This window comes from Mycteria americana, chromosome Z, assembly GCF_035582795.1.
Source record: "Mycteria americana isolate JAX WOST 10 ecotype Jacksonville Zoo and Gardens chromosome Z, USCA_MyAme_1.0, whole genome shotgun sequence".
NCBI lineage: Eukaryota > Metazoa > Chordata > Aves > Ciconiiformes > Ciconiidae > Mycteria > Mycteria americana.
In genome coordinates, this window is record NC_134396.1 from 33,761,050 (window position 1) to 33,779,077 (window position 18,028).

Consider the following 18,028-nt stretch of genomic DNA (forward strand, 5'->3'; position numbering starts at 1 on the left):
AACTGAGTAGGTACCAGATAAACCATTTTTTGTGTTGCACCGTATCTTGGTGAATTTCACTATGCAGTGGTCTAGTCCTCTGCTGATTTTGGCTAGCTGAGTGTGTTCTGGAATTGAGGTATTTCAGGCTGACTTGTCAGCTCTGTGCAAACCCTAGCTGTCTGTCATTTTGGCATGTTTAAAGCAGTGTTGTGAAACTTAGCTCACCTGAGTCAGACTTTGTATTTGGTAAGAAGTGAAGGTGTGGATGTATGTTTGGGGTTGTTTTTTTTTTCCCCTCTCCTTGCTGTTTACCTTTGGTCTACTGTTTGTAAGCAACAGCTGGTAAATTCTTGTGGTAATTCACAGAGTTAATTAGCAAAGCTGTGGGTGACTGCATCTTCATTGCAGGTGGGGACCTGTATGTCCCTGTGTACAATGCCCGGTAAAGTTTGGCCAAGGACTGGGTTTAACAGTCATAAAAGAAAGGAGCCAGCAGTAAGTACAAACTTCAGGCTATAAGGTACCACGTTGAAAGAAGCAGACTGGAATGTCATTTTAGGTCTAATCTAATCCTGAAGAGCTTAACTTGTGTTGAGTGGAGCAGCGGAGATGAGGATCTTTGATACCCATTGCTTGCAGTTCATGGGGTAGGAAAATGCTGGTTTTCCTCTCTCTGTTATTAGATGACCACAGATGGGTAAGGGACCTGGGTGTGTGTTTGGGTACAGAGCCAAGTGATTTGCAAATATCTTACCTCAAGTTACTTGTGCTCTTTGTGGCTTGTGATATATGTTGTGATGCATGCAAGATTACATCCGTTTTCTGAATAAGCAAATATATTCTTAACAAGCGCATGGTGTCACTGTTGATTACTTTAGTAATAATCCAGTGAGGACACAGAACTAAATCAGTATACTCAGATTGTCCAGCAACAAAATTAGTTTAAGATAATTGAGTTGAGGTTGTGGGGTTGACGCTTGGAGTGTATCTATAGACCTTGTGTTGAGAAAATTTAAGGTGGAGAATTCACTTTCTACCCAAGATCACAAGAGATCTTTTTTTCTGCTTGAGACCTGAGGATTTCCCTCCTCAGCAACAAAATTTTCCACTAGACAGGAGTTGGTAGAGAAACCATGCATAATGGAAAGTATAAAATAATGTTGCTTTCTGTCCGAATGAGTGTGAATGCTTGACAGCCTGTTTGTTTTTAAGAAGCTGTTAAAGCTTCTCTTCCAACATCCCTACATATTAGAGAAAGCTGAGGAAGAAGTAAAATATGGTATGGCCCTTTGAAACCAAAAAACTGAGTCTCTTGTTCTTTGTTTGCTGGAATGAATTTTTGTGGCCATGACTATTTTTTTAAAGGCTTGATTAAAGCCTCTTATTCAAAGTTGCCATTTAAGCAGACTGGCCTCTGCATCTCAAATCTTCCTGCTGTTCAGCAGGCTGCCTTGCATAGGAGAAGGCAAAGTGGGACATGTGGAAATGTACACATTGCTCTCTCTGTGATTTTCTTTTGCACTGTCTTTGGTTTCAGAGCACCTGGTCACACTGCTGCAGGGCACACCTGGGCAGCTTTGGGTCAGTCGGGTGCCAGTACTGGTTAACATATTTTGTTTCCCTTGCGGCAGAAGTTCTTACAGCTCTATGGCATCTCCATCACAAAGCCAGGGCTACTTGATTTAATTCAGCTGAGATAAACTGCTTAGGTGACCAAAAAAAGGGACCTTCCTCATTTAGGACCTTTGGGAAAATCTAATAAAACTTTTCCGATTATCTTAAGGTGAGAAGAGCCAGAATCACCAAAAGGAATCTTCCTAGAGAACATTTAAAGGATTTTGAATTCATTCTGGCTCACGTAACCATGGCTATTACTTCCAGAGTTTTAAGCAAGTCTTAAAATATTTCTGGTTTTCTATCACTACAGCATTGGGGAACTAATACAAAATTTTTGTAGTAGCTCTTAACTCAAAACCACAACTGGCTTTTACATTGTGTGTGAATAAATTGTACAGAGCTAAAAATGCATTTACTTTTTTGCTCAACTGAAATCTTTATTCATGCCTTAAAACATGTTTGAATCATTTATTTGCCAAGTTAATATACTGCGTGAGTTTTGCAGAGGATGGCTTTCTGAAAATGCATTTTATCGTACCTGCAGTCAGGCAAGAATCAAGAAGGTGAATTGAGGATAATGAGTACAGATTTCAGTAAAAACAGGGAGAAAGATGATGGGCTGACTGGGCGAGGAGCCTTGCCAGTCTGCTCTATTGAGAAAAATAATTGGTATCTACTGGAAATAAGTTTAATTATATTTCTTTCTGTTTTTTAAGAGATGAAATTGGATTAATACCCTGCCCTGAAGCCAGGTATAACCGGAGCCCTATTGTCCTGGTAGAAAACAAGCTTGGTGTGGAGAGCTGGTGTGTCAAGTTTCTTTTGCCATATGTCCACAATAAACTTCTCCTCTACAGACAAAGACGACAATGGCTGAACAAAGATGGTAAGTTACCCAGTTGGAGAATAGTATCTTATGTGATTCTTAATGCACCTTTTATTTATAATAGAATCATAAAATCATTTAGGTTGGAAAAGACCCTTAAGATCATTGAGTCCAACCGTAAACCTAGCACTGCCAAGTCCACGGCTAAACCGTGTCCCAAAGCGCCATGTCTACATGTCTTTTAAATACCTCCAGGGATGGTGACTCAACCACTTCCCTGGGCAGCCTGTTCCAATGCTTGAGAACCCTTTTGGTGAAGACATTTTTCCTCATATCCAGTCTAAACCCCTCCTGGCACAACTTGAAGCCATTTCCTCTTGTCCTATCACTTGTTATTTGGGAGAAGAGACTGACACCCACCTCACTACAACCTCTTTTCAGGTAGTTGTAGAGAGCAATAAGGTCTTCCCTTAGCCTCCGCTTCTCCAGGCTAAACAACCCCAGTTCCCTCAGCCACTCCTCATCAGACTTGTGCTCCAGACCCTTCACCAGCTTCGTTGCCCTTCTCTGGACACGCTCCAGCACCTCAATGTCTCTCTTGTAGTGAGGGGCCCAAAACTGAACACAGTATTCCAGGTGCAGCCTCACTAGTGCCGGGTGCAGGGGCACGATCACTGCCCTAGTCCTGCTGGCCACACTATTTTTGATACAAGCCAGGATGCTATTGGCCTTCTTGGCCACCTGAGCACACTGCTGGCTCATATTCAGCTGGCTGTCAACCAGCACCCCCAGTTGCTTTTTTGCTAGGCAGCTTTCCAGCCACTCTTCCCCAAGCCTGTAGCGTTGCATGGGGTTGTTGTGACCCAAGTGCAGGACCCAGCACTTGGCCTTGTTGAATCTCATAAAATTGCCCTCGGCCCATCGATCCAGCCTGTCCAGGTCCCTCTGCAGAGCCTTCCTACCCTCAAGCAGATCAACACTCCTGCCCAGCTTGCTGTTGTCTGCAAACTTATTGAGGGTGCACTTGATCCCCTCATCCAGATAATTTACTGTTTTTGACACTGCACTGGCCCTTCTTAAAGCCAGTTTAACCTGTTCTGAAAGAACTGAGTGTTACTGGGGGGGAGGGCAGGCTTTGGATTGTGCATCTTGGCAACCTAAACAAGTTGCAGGGTTGCTTACTTGAAAATGTAAATCCTTTCTCTCTTGCCTAAGCTGGAAGGGTTAGGGGGAGATGACTTATTTGGGTGAGTGATTTAGGGAAGTTATGTTAATCTTTACAGAAGGAATTTTGTCCTGCTTTCCTGAGTCAGAAGGAAAACTGTGGTGATGTGTGGATCTAAAGTAAGAAAGAAGTGCAGTGTTTTTCAGACATAGGGGTACCAGAAAGCATTAGTCCATACAGCTTGGTAATTGTAAAGTTTTATATCCTTTTTCATCTGTTTGGTTTGGTTTTTAGTTTGTTTTACTTGCATGAAAAATACTTCAGTATATGTTGTCTGTTTTGAATGTTTTTGAAGAATTATGAACAGATGTGACATGGGAGACATTTCACTGCTTACAAAGTGTCCTATTCTGTTCAGAGTAAGAATGAAAAAGGGTAACTGTAGTTTAAGAAACTAATTTTTTTGTTCATGGTTTCAGGTCTCTTCTAAATAGCAGTCAGCATAAAAAATATTCTTACTTTAGGCTTATCTCAGTGTCTTATTTCTGGTGTTTATTCCTGTTCTTTTCGAGGCTTCTTTCTAGTATCTTCTACCTGCTATGGCATTTTTAACATTTTTGTGTCCCAGAAAGAGGGATATCTTTTCTGTTGAAGAACACCCCATGACCACTCACAGAGTTCAGATCTTTTGTAGCTCACATGCTCATGGGTTTCAGTTTGGGGCTGTAACCATATTTTAATTTTTTTCTGTTTGCATGAAACTAACCTAATCCATAAAGCACTAGCTGTGTCTGTTGTGCTTTAAAATGACTGTCTTGGACTATCTTGGACTATCTTCCCCTCCTGCAACATACCCAACAGCCACCATCCATTGGGTTGTGTTGACTGCAACTATAGCAAAGGTAGTCTCCCTGGTTACTTGATGAACTAGAGAGTTAAATAATTGTTTTAAGTAGTGGGATCCTAGCAGACATCTGATGCAGACTCTAGCATCTAGTCATCATATAGCTAACATGCCATACCATCTTGAACAGATAAGTTTTGAGAGTAGGTCTGGGTAGATCAGGGAAAGAGGTCTGGTTAGTAACATCTCTTTCTTGATATAACTGCCATTTGCTTTTCTCTTCTTTACTTTTTCTTTACTACAGTCTGTTTCACTTTAAGTGGATGAAGCCAGCTGTGCACTTATCCTCATTAAAGCATAGGGTAAGGGATGATCAGATGGTGTTAGTTGAGTCTATAAATGTGCACTTGAGCTTCTTTTGCATTCAGGGATGATAGAGAAAGAAGATTGAGGTCTTTAGTGAATCTTGGCAAGGGAACATTCTTATGGCAATGAACGTTGCCTACTTTTGTTTGCCTGAGGGCAGGATCTAGTGTTACTAAACAGACTTTGATTCCTTATTACAAACACGTGGATATATAACGCAAGCATTTTGAAAAGAGTAACATTAAATGGCAGAGAAGTTTTGTAATATGAGCATGGGTGTGCTTGCCTTCTAGTGGATGGGGAGAGGTCATACATAGGAACTTTTTACCTCTTTGCAAGCCAGATCATGATAAAGAGGAACCCATTCCACTGGCAACACACAGCACATCCAGTGCTGGCTGTGTACTTTGGGTGGTGTTAGAGTAACAAAGCACTGGCTTGATACTTGAGTTAATTCTCCATTCAAAAGAGTAGCTTAAGAAAGTTGAAGTGTTTTCATGTGTTGCTGGGTATGACTGACCTGTTGATTGTCTGTATATTATTTTTGTCTAATGGATTTTTTGTGTTTCTGTTCCCCCTCCCCCCCCCAACAGAGGGTTGATGTCATGTCATTATGTGTTTATCTAGAAAAGGGTTTCGTGCACTTTGTAAATTTTACATTGCCCTTTATTTTTTATTTTTCACATAATTTATTTTCTTTAATATGATTTTTTCATTACAGACGTCTTTAAAATACTTTTATTCCTAGGGGATGTGTATTTCTAACATAAGTAACTTCCATTTCTTCCTTGGTATCTGTGGTTTATGGTTGGACCTAGTAAGACCTGGATCTCTTTCATAGCTGCCACCAAGTTGCTGCTGATGCATTCAGTTCTGATAGAAACCAGTGATGGTGATCTGATTGCAAATTCAGAATTTATAATGCAGATGATTATAAAATTCAATAATGAGTTTTAATATAAGGAATATAAATAATGATGACTCTGACATGTAAAACAAATTTTAGCATTTAAAGAAGTGAACCTGCTAGCACAGGCAGGTTTGGCAAGACCAGCATTCTCATTGCAGTGTTTTTTGCAGGTCTGAGGTAGGAGTTTGTGAGATGTATTTTGATTATGCTGCAGATCTTCTGCAGGGAGACTTTTCATTTCAGTCTGAAGTGTTACAGAAGAGTCCTCCCCTAGAAATTGCCACGCAGACAAAAACTTGTTTCAAGCCAAAATACGAACCACTGAGATTTGTGTCACTCTTGCACTGGGAGCCTGGAGACCACTAATAGCTCAAGGGCACCCTGCTCCATTCACACCAGTCCAGGCACTTTGTTGTGGTGGCACTGTGGCACATGCCTATTCTGCCAGGATGGTATGGTGCGCTGACTGCTTGAAGAGTGTCTCTGCTTCCCTCCCAGTCAAAGCCTTGCAGAACCCTTCCTCTCAAAATGCAGATCATAAAAATGTGTTGGTAAATACTGGAGTGGCATGAAGTTTAGGTTACTACTTGTTTGGTTTTCTTCTTTTGGAAAGGAAACTCCATTCTCCTTTGCTTCAGTTACAAAAGTCAGTTTAAAATGTGTGAGAAGAGGTCATCTACAGCATTTTCATGTCTGTTGAGGTTTCGTGTCACCACTGTAAAACACAATTAGGACCTCCATGTTAATAACCTGTTTGTAAAGCAAGGTACAGCTTATAGAGTTTAGTATGTTTTACCATTTGATAGGAAATTTTAGCAGAAACTGAACTGCAGTGATTGAGGGAATAAAGACAGAAGTCTTTCCCAGATGGACTTACAGAATTGTCTCTAACATGGCATAAGTAGGCATACTCTACCAAGAGATGTTACGTTTTCTGTATGTTTAGAATATCCTCAAGGATTTTCCTCCAAATTCCTTTTTGTAGGCAAAAGTGCATGCTTGGAATTTGGCAAGGTAGTTGTTTTCTTCTGAATGTAGTGAAGGCATAGATTTGTTTATTACTGCTGCAAAACTCAGTTGCATATTCTGTTGATACTTGTAATAAACAGTGATTGCAAATGTAGTCTCTCAACCTGTTTTGTGTTGTTCGAATTACTGTAAGCCATTTTAAATAGGACAGAGAAGAAAAACAGGGTGCTGATTCAACTGTCTGCTTTCAGATGTGGTGTCTGACTCTTTTCTGGTAGGATCCTGGAAGAAGGAAGTGCTTTATAGTCAGTCATTGATGGCTTACTGCAACAGATGTTTAATTTAGTTGTGGTTTCTTTTGGATACTTGGAATCCACAATCATGACTACTTCTCTTCTTGCTATTGTTCCAGTTTAGAAATCCTAATTTTACAATATGTTTTTATCCCTTCTCCAATATTTTTTAAATATATGCATGCATGTTATTTGCATTATCACAAGATGGTTTTCTGAAATTGCTACAAACTTCTTTTTTTACGCAAAGTATTGTTGTGCATACTCCCATAATATCCTTACTTACCATAAATTTGTGTTTCCACTTTTACAACTCTCTTCTGAAAAGCACATCTTAGTGTGACACACTTACAAAAATAAAAATCTGGATACAGACATACTTAAAAAGAAAATGGGCTAAAAACATATTGTCAAATTTGCAGCTGGGGAGACTTTCATGTACAAAAGGATGTATACGTTGTGAGCACCTATGATGCTAGTTTGCTTAAAATGTATCCAGCAGAAAGTACTTTTAAATTGTAGATATAAGTCATTGTTTTTTGTTACTGACACAGAAGGAACTAGCTGGCAACTACTATCATTGTGTGCCAGATCTGTCATAAGACTTTCTATTGAAAAGTGGCTCAGAGGTTACTAAAATTCTGTCATTTGACATCTCTGGCTCAGAATCCACACTTCATGAAATCTTCATCTGTTACTTGTTGCACAAAGCATCAAAGAACATCAACATGAAAGAACTGGGTATTGCATTGAGAAACATTACATGTTTCCTTTTGTCTGCTTCTTTCCTTTGATAATGTTCAGGATACGGTGAACCTCTGTAATGGGAAAACGGAGAAGATGGTAAACTTCTGCTTAAGTTGGGCTCGGTTTAATGCTGTTCCAGACCTTTGACATTACCAGAATAGTCATGTTAACTGGAAATCATGACTTAGTAGGATAAACAAACTATATTGTTCTAAGTGGAGTCATGTAGGCTATGCAAACCATTTCTAAAAAGTATTCAAAAGACTGAACTAGGTTGTAATAAGCTTTTGCTTAATGTGTCCTGTCAACCATAGCATATGCAGTGGTAGTACCTAATAACTACTAAAACCATTATTGTTTTTAGAAAAACCAACACTCGAAAGTTCAGAATTTTTTATGACTTAATTCAGAACTGCCTCTAATCCTGTTCTTTGTTGCAACGTTTTGCTGCGGTTCCGCTTTTCTTCTTATCCTGCACTGCACAGTTTAATTTACCTTTCCCTCCTACAGCAAACACCTTTCCCACCTGTAACAAATGAAGAAGTCCTGCAGAAGTCTCCTTTATTGCACAGTCCTGTTGCATTGATACTTAGCCATGGTTGAGCCTTAGAGCCTTTAGATGCAGCCCACTGACCTCTTGGCAAAATAAGTAGCTGAAAATAAAGTTCACCGTGGGAATTGTCAATCAACCTAGATTTGATGCGCTGAACTCTTCATAATAGGTTTCAAAAATTATACTAAGCCAGCAATTTTCTGGCAGTCTAGATTAAATACAATTTACAGCAAGTTTAAAATACATGTGACTCTCTTGTCTAGGGGAGACGCTAGTATTAAAGTTTTTTGTGTTTGGTTTTTTTTGGGTTTGGTGGGGTTTGTTGTTGTTTGTTTGTTGTAATAATCACCAGTTGGTGAGAAAGTTGGCTGGATGGGGTAAAAATGCAATTAACCGAATAGAGGTATTTAGCCTTGCTTTGTGTTAGCAACAAAGCTTGTAATTCCTGAGGTTTTTTTTTCTTTTTTTTCACCCCCCCTTGAAGAAACTCTCAGTTGCCATGTAGTAGGTACTGTGAATTTGATTTAAAGAAGGTTTGTTACCTTGGAAGAGTTGTTATTATTAGCTCTTGGCCTGTTGCATTTTGAAGGTCATTTTGTGTGTATTGTTTATGCCACAAGGTAATAATAGCAGAATAATCAGAGCATTTGATTATGATATTTGTGATATGTAAAATTGAGAGACTTTAAAAATATAGAATAACTACTAATATTTTGAGAAGGTAAAATGGAAAACCTACATGAAACAATGACAGCTCACAACTATAGATCCTTATAAAACTGGTGTTTTGTTAAATGTTGCCAGTGAAGCTTTTGAATGCAAAATTGAAACAGTAGCCAGCAAAACACTTAGTAGATGTTTAATTTTACATATGTGAGTAATCCTGAGTATTTCAATTGGGCAATTCATCTGACTAAAATTAAATAGGTGTTGAAGTATTTTGCTGGTTCAGGTTCAGAGATTGGGTAAGTCAAAGAAAAAGCTTTGTAGCAAATTAGGTAGCAAATTAGGAAATAGCTTTGAATATAAGAAATATTCATTCCCTGGCAAGAAAGAGGAAGTCTTTCATTAAAGTAAAAAAAAAAACCTCAATGAAAACTCATGAAAATAGAAAGTTAAGTTAGTTCCTTGAGGTAACTTATAAAATATCACCATAACAGTGTAGTGCAAAATCGACAGAGTACACTAAAGAAATTCCCCCTCTGCCCCGCATTATATGATGGCATAACATGTTCCTCATAGGCAGGAACATCATGGGAAACACAAAATTACTTTGTTGGACATAAACAAATGAGCAGTCATACAGTAATATACAAAGGTATTCCACTTTTTAACCCACTTAAATATTAACTTCTCTCAAAGCCTTAGTTGAGAGATATATGAAGCCATGTTCCTTTGCATTTTGAATTAATGTGCTCCATTATTGTTGCATTTCATCAGTGACTTTTTAAAATTTCCTTTTACCGTCATATTAGCTGCACTAACCAGAGATCTAGTTCCATGAGAGACCCTCTTTTTTCCTTTTCCTTTTTTCCCTTAAGTGCCTCTTATTTGCTGGAGATCACCTGGAGTATAGTCTATTTAGTATGTTAAATGCAGGGTGATTAGGAGAGAAAGTAGCCCAACTTTCTTGGCAGTAAAAGCCTGGGCAGTCACATTCAGTTTTGAAGCAAGTTTATTCTTACTCAGTTACAAAATTACCATGTAAGTTTAAGAATTGTGATTGCAGGACAGGTTAACTGATCTGATGCTGTGTCTCCTGAGAGCGGAGGTTAAGGGAACCAATGCAGTGACAGTCCTTACTATCTCAAGCTTAAGTGGAGATGCCTCGTGAATCCCCCCTGTTACCCTGGTGGGACCCAAAACTGCTCACATAGTGCAGCGGAGTGCAAAGGGAAAGGAAAGACTAGGTTACAATGGAACTGTATACCTCAGTCTTGTTTTCACAACATTGTTAAAAGTAAGTGTAATATGTAAATCTACAGTCTGTGCAGTGCTTAAATGCAGGGATGCAAACAAATGTTCTGTTTGTTCTTTTTTTAGTGAATTAGTCTTAAAACCTGAGTCTGGAGCAAGGCTTCAGAATGTATTTAAAGTGTTTTCTTTGCAGGTAGATAGTTATTTTGTGATCCTAATTCATGGTTATAGTGTTTCATTTTCTTAGCTACAGTTTTTTTTTATAGTATGTGTATTTTTTTAACAGTATAGTATATGGCAGCCATCTGCAGCTCAGACTTGTACTGAAATAGTAGGGTATGTTTTTAATGGTACTATCTTTTTTTAGAAACTGTTGGATTTCCTGTGAAGAATTTTGTGTTTATGATAGGTACCGTGTGTCTGCAATTTAAATCACTAAATACCCAAGGATTATATGTAATGGCTGTCCCTCGCTGAGGGCATACTGTATGTTTATTATAGCAGTACAGGTAGAAGTCAGAAATTTCCAGCTGCAAACTTCTTAGAAGTGAGTTGTTAGCAAGACAGAAGTACATTATTTTCAATAATCAAAAGGGAGGATATAGCAGATTTTGCTCCCTCTTAAATTAAGCTAGCATTTCTTCTGGGATGAGACAGAGCAGTGTTTTGCAGAAGTGGGCATCCATAGGTACAGCAGCCTGCGGAGGAGAGACTTTGAGGAAGGACAGAGAGTAAGGGAGTGCAGAGGGAACGCCATTGTGTGCGGATCATTACTAATCTTTGTGTCTCTTGTTCAATCGTTTTAGAGCTGATAGATATCACGTGTACCCTGCTGCTGCTGAACCCTGACTTCACCACTGCTTGGAATGTGAGGTATGTTGCACTCAGCGAATGACATCAGAAAGACCTGGTCCTTATGTGTGAGTGACATATGTGACTGTAAGCTTTGTTTTAAGTAGTAATTAGTGACAGGGCAAGAGCTTTTCAGCTAAGGAGTGCTGAAGAAATATTAAACATCTCTTCTATCCTCTATGCCGTGCAGATAGTTTCAGACTGCCTTTTTTTTTTTTTTTCTTTTTGTAGTGCAGGCTAAAGATTACACTGCTGCATGTGAAGGCACGTGTTTGGCCCACATTTTTGGGGGATGTAAGTCCCATTAACTGCCACTCCTCTTTTGTTCTGTCAGTTAAGGAAGGCCATTTGTAACTTTTAGATGCACATATCCTTTTCACTGAATCAGGTAGTGCCCAACTGATGTCTGCTGTCTGTCTTCACTGTTTTCATTTTACCCCTCTTTGAATATTATGCCTGAGTCCTTTTGAGAGAACAGTTCAATTTGCTGCCATTACCAGTGCAGCTCATCAAAGCTGAATAGTCCTCAATAGATACACTGCAAGAGGAGGGGAGGAAGATGGCTAGCCTTTATTCTGGACACATTCTCACCCTGCTCCTTTGGGGTTGGGTTTGGTCTCCTGTACCTGTTGGGTTTGGTCTAGCTTCACCATTGGTCATGATGCAGCACCTGTCCAGGAGTCATTATGGAGGAGGAGCAGGAATTTACCTCCTTGCTCTTAATGGAGCCCGGAAGCAACAGTTCTTTTTACAACCTTGTAATCTGATAATTTTTGTGTAAATGTCAAAGGTGGGGGAATATTCTCTTTCTGCTGCCTCAGTAAGACTGGAGACAGTCCTAAAAGAATAGTTTTAGAAGGGCTGGAGGGCTGATAGAAGATGAAATGTTAGCGTCTAGGAGGGTTCTTATTAAAATTAGGACTTTTGTAGTTAAGATGAAATACTGCAGTAGGAAAAATTAACAAAATTACCTAGAAGGATGATGGCTGCCGGTAGCTGTTAGCCCTAGATATGGCAAATTCAGCTTTTCTTGTGTTTTTTTTTTTTTCCTTTTTTTCCCCCCCTTCTTTCACTGCTGGTGTGGTTCTGAAGGATTCTGCTGTGATCTGTATCTTTCTAGCATCTCAGGTCTAAGAAAGGGGGATGAAAGGGATAGCAAAGAGCTTACTGTCATGAAAATGTATAGCTTGAGTAGCTTTCAAGTGATAAAATGGAATTAGGAGCATGTATAAGCACTAGAGCTACTACAGTAATGTAATCTTGTGGTACTTAAAACTGAATTTAGGATTTGTTCTAGGTTTTGTGGAATTTTTTTTTAATGGAAATGCATCCATCCAGTCGGGCTTTTTTTCTGCTTGACAGCTGAAAGAGTTCGCTCTAATGTACATAAGAAGAGTAGTTCAAAGTTGTAAATGGAATTAAAAATGTTAAGGAATATGAATGAGGATTGTTTTCTTTTTTAATGACCTTTATGGTTTACCAAAGTATACAAATTACTACAGAAGCTGGCCTTGCTCCCCAAATTCTTGGCCAGTGGCCTGGTTGGCAGTCTGTCTTTGAAGCTCCGTTTAGCATTCAGAGAGAAGCTGTTGTTATACCAGCCAGTCAGTAGCTGTGGAGTTTACCACCGAGCCTGCTCTAGCAAAGGGGCTGCTTTGCTGAATCTGACCCTACATTGTTTTAGGCTGCTGCTGGGAGTTTGCTCTTTTGAAGGGTAGCCATTAATTGGCACAACATTTCAGCTTCTCTTCTATTCTGTGAAATTCCTACTTCAGTAAATTACAGGTCAAGCTAGCCAGACACATGGCATATGCAGTCACAGAGTGGAGGACAGACTGTGTTCTGCACAGATGCTGGAGGTAAATCCTTTTTCTGAGCTAGTATAAGCTGGGAACTAATTGTGTGGGACTTGAACGCTGCTTGCAGAACATGATGGCTCTGCCGTGGGATGATTGTTTTCATCTTGCTCAGAGGATGTTTGTCACACCAGATTCATGTTATGTTCTCCACACACAAATTCACTGCTTTTTTTTTAAGGGGAAAAAAGCATCATAGACTAAGTAGCCTAAAAAAAAAGTGTAATAGTTATTTACTGAATAGCAGCCTTACACATAGAGTGTTTCCTGTAGAAGTCAATAAACCTTTCATTTTAGTTTGGGATAATCCCTTTTTCCTATGTTGAATTCTCTGCCGAGAGCTTCAGAGATAGTGGTTGACTCAATAGCACTGAATCTGAAGATACAGGAAGGGGTTTGTTTGACAGTGGGAAAAGGAAATCTCTCCTTGGAAAGGAGAGAGGACTTGGCAGAGCGAGAAGACTGGAGTGGCGGTGTGGAAGGCTAATGAGCATTTCAGCTCGGACAACAGTCATAGGAGGTTGTATCTGGTTAACGAAGCACAGGAGAACGTAAAACTTCAAATGCGTTACCTGCTAGGAAGAGATAGATAATCTATCTTGACTTTGGAGCTATTCTAAACAATTGTAATATGACTGCACAGGTTTGTCTTCTATTTATTTATTTTAATTAGAAGTGACTGGGGAGCTACAGAAGGGCAGGGACTATAACCTAAACCATGAGAACTGAGCAAGAGCTAATTGTATGGTGTAAGAAGGCGTGCTAAAGAATAGGAGATGTGTCGCTTCTTAGAACTCAGAGGGAAATCCCCGTTACACTGAATGGACAACAAGACATCTCCAGTTGTTAATCATAATTTCAGTTATGCTGTGTTTTTAGAAGTTGAAGAATCTTGCAAGTTAAAATGACCAAAATCTTTATGTAAGTGATTGTAAAGGAATTGTCATAGGCATTTTTGTTCTTACGGATATACTTGCTGGCATGTACAATTGAGTGAAAGTCAAAAGACATTAGGTAACAAGACACTCTGAAAAGTCAAACTTTTTCCAATTAGATATCAACGACTTCAAAGGTGTCAGCAAAAACATAAGACAACTCAAAATCATTTCCGATTATCTTTTATGGGGACTAGAATTCTGAAGGCTGAAAAACTATCTGTGGCCCACGTGGCAAAAAAGTGAGATAGAAATTATATATCCCATGTTGGATGTTTGCTGAAAGAGCTTGAAAGGGGTTTATTTGGGAGTATATAGTACTTCAGTCATACTTGTGATTGAAGTCCCTTACTTGTGAATGGGAGGATCTCTGATTTGAAAATCTATGAAGCTAAAAACTGCTTTTCTGCCACAGCTGTGAAAGTGAATCTTGTCTGTAATGTTCCTCAACTTTGCAAAAGAGTAAATTTAATTTAAGAGTAAATGTGTGTGAGCCTACTTACTTGGAGTTAATGCTTTAATATACGAAGAGCAATTTCTTCACCAAGAGTTTAGGTTTTGGGAGGTAGGTGGCCTGGTAATCTAAATCTTTGTTAAATATGTACATGCATTTGTTTTGAGTGTTAGACTGATCTAGGCTGCTTTTTCATTGTCCAAGTGGTAAGTGATTTTTACCAAAATGTCACCTTTTGCATTGCAGTAATGGGGCAATTATTCCACCTGCTCCAGTGCTGACATTCCCTGAATCTTTCTCTTCTCTGCTTTGCAAAAGTACTGCACTGGCACCGAACAGTCTGGTCAATCTGCTGCTCCTGGCTGGTATACCTGGATTTCCTGTTGAGCACCTGTTAAAAGCATCCAATCTGAAGCATGCTGGAACTTGATTCAGATAAAAACAAATGTCCCAGAGCTTCTGATCTCTGCAGATAGTTCTCTACTGACTTCACTAGATATCAGGAGGAAAACTTCCTTAGGAATTTATTCAACTGTTGGTTCAGTAGCAAAAGAAGGGTCTAGGCTAGTGCCTAGATGTATACATCTCACCATTTTTCTTGAATTTTAAATAATATCTTGCTCGCTGTTAGTGTTGCCACCATTAGCTTCTGACTCTGGGTATATAGTTCAAGTAAAGCAACAGGAAGCAATCATACCAAGTGGAGTCAGTTCCCTACTGAAAACTTCCAAAACAGACGGAAAATGACAATGAGTGCTCACACTAAAGGAGTATGTCAGTTGGTTTGTGAGACTCAGGCCATAACTTTAAAACTACATTATGTGTTCTGTGTCAGACTGCAGAGAAGTTTTACTTTCTTACTGGATAGCAGCTTTTTTCAGTGTATTTCTTCTCTGTCCCCTTCCCCTCCCCCTGTCCCTTTTTTTTTTTGGTCAGAAAATTGATCATCTCTTCACCTACTAGTGCTCCCCTTGCTGAACCTGGTGCCATGCATATCATTATGATAAACCATAAATCATAAAAAAATAAACCAAACAAAAACCAAGCAAATGAAAACCCACAACCCAAAACAACAAAAAAAACCCATCCCACACCAGAACACCAACCCCCTGCCAAAATTGTGTCTACTTCTTGCACTCTCAGTTTTTAATTGTGACTTCTGGAGGTTCTGGGGAATGCACGTTTTCTGTCTGCAAATGGTAACTTTGGAACTTACTATATCTTTACTTCAAAGCTGCTATCTACTATATTGGAGAATAGGATATGGAGACTAATGTCCTGGGAGTAACCGTTGATCGGTGATGTCTACAAACATGCTCAGGACAGGCAGTAAGAGTGATAAAGGTAGAAAGAAGAATAGGGTGTGGGGCAGAGAATTCTGTGCAAAGAACGCGAGAAAGTTGGTAAAACATTCTACACACACAGAATATTTCCTACTTCTTTCTAAATTTAGGGATCCCTGAAACTGTATCTTGAGCCATATTTAAAAACTGAAAGTAAGTGTGTGTGTGTGGGAGGCTGTGTGGAAGAGTAGCTCTATTTTCATTTTCAGAGGTACAGAATGATCTAAGGGCTTAACTTCAAGAAGGAATGTTTGGTCATATATGTAACCCTATTGACAGCCCTTGTATCAAAGAAAAAAAAAAAAGCTGCTTGTGTTATTAAGATGCTTTTAGAGTATGCAGATAAAAGCAACATTATTCTCAACAGGCATTACATAGAGCCCAAACTCCTTGGCTTTCTGATTAGTAACAGAAAATGTGATGGAGAGCCACACTCAAATACAGTTGACTCAGTGATTTCTGAGTAGGTTTGGGAACCCAAGGGTTGTATGTGTTCAGATTAAGATAAAGTTCTTTGATCTGGATTTATTTTATTGGGCCTGGTTGAATAGGGTGCGCATATGTATAGCAGAGTAGAATGCATTAATCCACCAAAGGCTTTTTAAACTCTTGAAGTTTGACAGTGAAGTTCTATAATGATACAAAGGAAATGCCATGCTATTTGTTACTGGGATTTGTGTTCTATTTTCAGGTTGGTTCATCTATTCATACAAATTTATTTTATCTTTTGTAGGAAAGAATTAATACTGTCTGGCACTTTAAATCCACTTAAAGATTTGCATCTTGGAAAACTGGCGTTAACCAAGTTTCCAAAGAGTCCAGAAACATGGATTCATAGGTTTGTTTCCCTTGCCTTCTGTTGCCTCCCCAAACTTAAACGTTTTTCCTAGGGTTTTTTTTTTCCTGTGCTTGGGTTAAGGAGAGCCATAGATGAAGGAGGACACCTAGAAATATAGCAGATTCTTTGAGCCAGTCATTGTAAAACACCGTGCTTTGGCTTTTGAAGATACCTGCCTATATTTTACACTACAACTAAAATCATATGCACCGTTTTTGCTGCATATTTTTTTAATAAACTTTGGAGGTGTGATAAAGTTTCCTAAAGGTTTATCATATCTTGCAGCACCTAAAATTCTCAGCCTGAGAATTCTGATTCCATCAATAGTAAGTATTTGAGCATTGTGGGTTTCTCCCTCTTTCCTTCCTCCAACTTACTACTATATTGCTTGTCTACAGGCATTTCAGAAAGACAGGAATCTGTAAAAGCTAATCTTTATAACCAAAGCTGGGTTCTTTTCCATTCCAATACCTTGATTAATTTATTTTTATCATTTTTAACTTAAGCAGTGTCATGAAGTCACCACTACTAAATATTAAAATAACAGAGTACATTTTTGGAAAAGGTAACTCCAGAATTACTCAAATGCACAAAACTGACTATCTCAGTCATAACTGAGTGTACATAAAATGCCTATAGCACAGCCAAGTTAAGTATAGATCCATTGCTCAACTTTGTTTAAAAAAAAAAAAAAATCTTGTGGGTCTTTTTTTCATAATGTATTTTTCACAGGATAACTCATCCTTTTATAGACAGCCTTAAAGAGATTTGAATGTAACACATTAGAAAGCAGTTCACAATGTTTACATTTCACATGTCCAGCATTAGGACAACCGTAAAGTTGATATCCCATTAGGGGATTCATATTCTATCAAAAACATAAATAAAGCTTCAGTTGTACTCATAACATATGAATTTTTGAAAGAGGGAGTTGTTAGTAAATTCTTCTTTGTGAGTGCATGAGCTTAAAATTCTCAAAGTTAACCTAGAATGTAATACCTGGAATATTCCTAGGTATTTCTTAACTTACAAGCATCTACTTAATTTCTGTTAATTTCTTTCTTAGTAGCATTGATATAGCAACTACACTGATGAACTTCTGCAACGTTCATTTTTAATGTTGTTGTTCTTCAACTGCTTTTCATCATTTCCATGCTACTGACTCATGCTGCTTGATCGCTTTGTTTGAAGCAAAAGGAGTATGTAGAAATAATGGGAAAAAATCTTGCAGTTTGTCATGGTTTAGCCTTTCCTACATGGTAGCTAACACTGGAAAACTATCATTTTTTGCAAGTAACTAGTGCTGAACCTGGTGCCATCCATACCATTATGATGATCAATACATTTTTATGAAATTAGTCAGAATGGTAGGTTCTTAAGATTTATTTACATCTTAGAAATAATAAAAAACTCTGTCTATAACTTCTATGCAGTCTTAAATTAGGAGTATTTTAATGGTGTTATAATTTGTTGTTCTTTCTTCTATTTGCCTAAAACAGAAGAGTGTATTTGAGGATGATTGTACAAATGTTTGGCTTGGATTTGGATGTGCTGACCATGG

General features: G+C 38.7%; 1 protein-coding gene across 3 annotated transcripts in view; it reads left to right on the forward strand.

The window, feature by feature from the left end:
• The window catches only part of PTAR1 (protein prenyltransferase alpha subunit repeat containing 1), a 34,138-nt gene that overhangs the window by 5,106 nt on the left and 11,004 nt on the right, over positions 1 to 18,028 (forward strand). For 2 of the 3 annotated variants that reach the window (XM_075526633.1, XM_075526634.1), the window contains exons 2-4: positions 2,316 to 2,485; positions 10,996 to 11,062; positions 16,363 to 16,467. In XM_075526633.1, coding sequence (XP_075382748.1) covers positions 2,316 to 2,485; positions 10,996 to 11,062; positions 16,363 to 16,467 — 342 coding nt within the window. The remainder of the gene's footprint in view (positions 1 to 2,315; positions 2,486 to 10,995; positions 11,063 to 16,362; positions 16,468 to 18,028) is intronic. The other variant, XM_075526635.1, reaches the window with a different exon arrangement.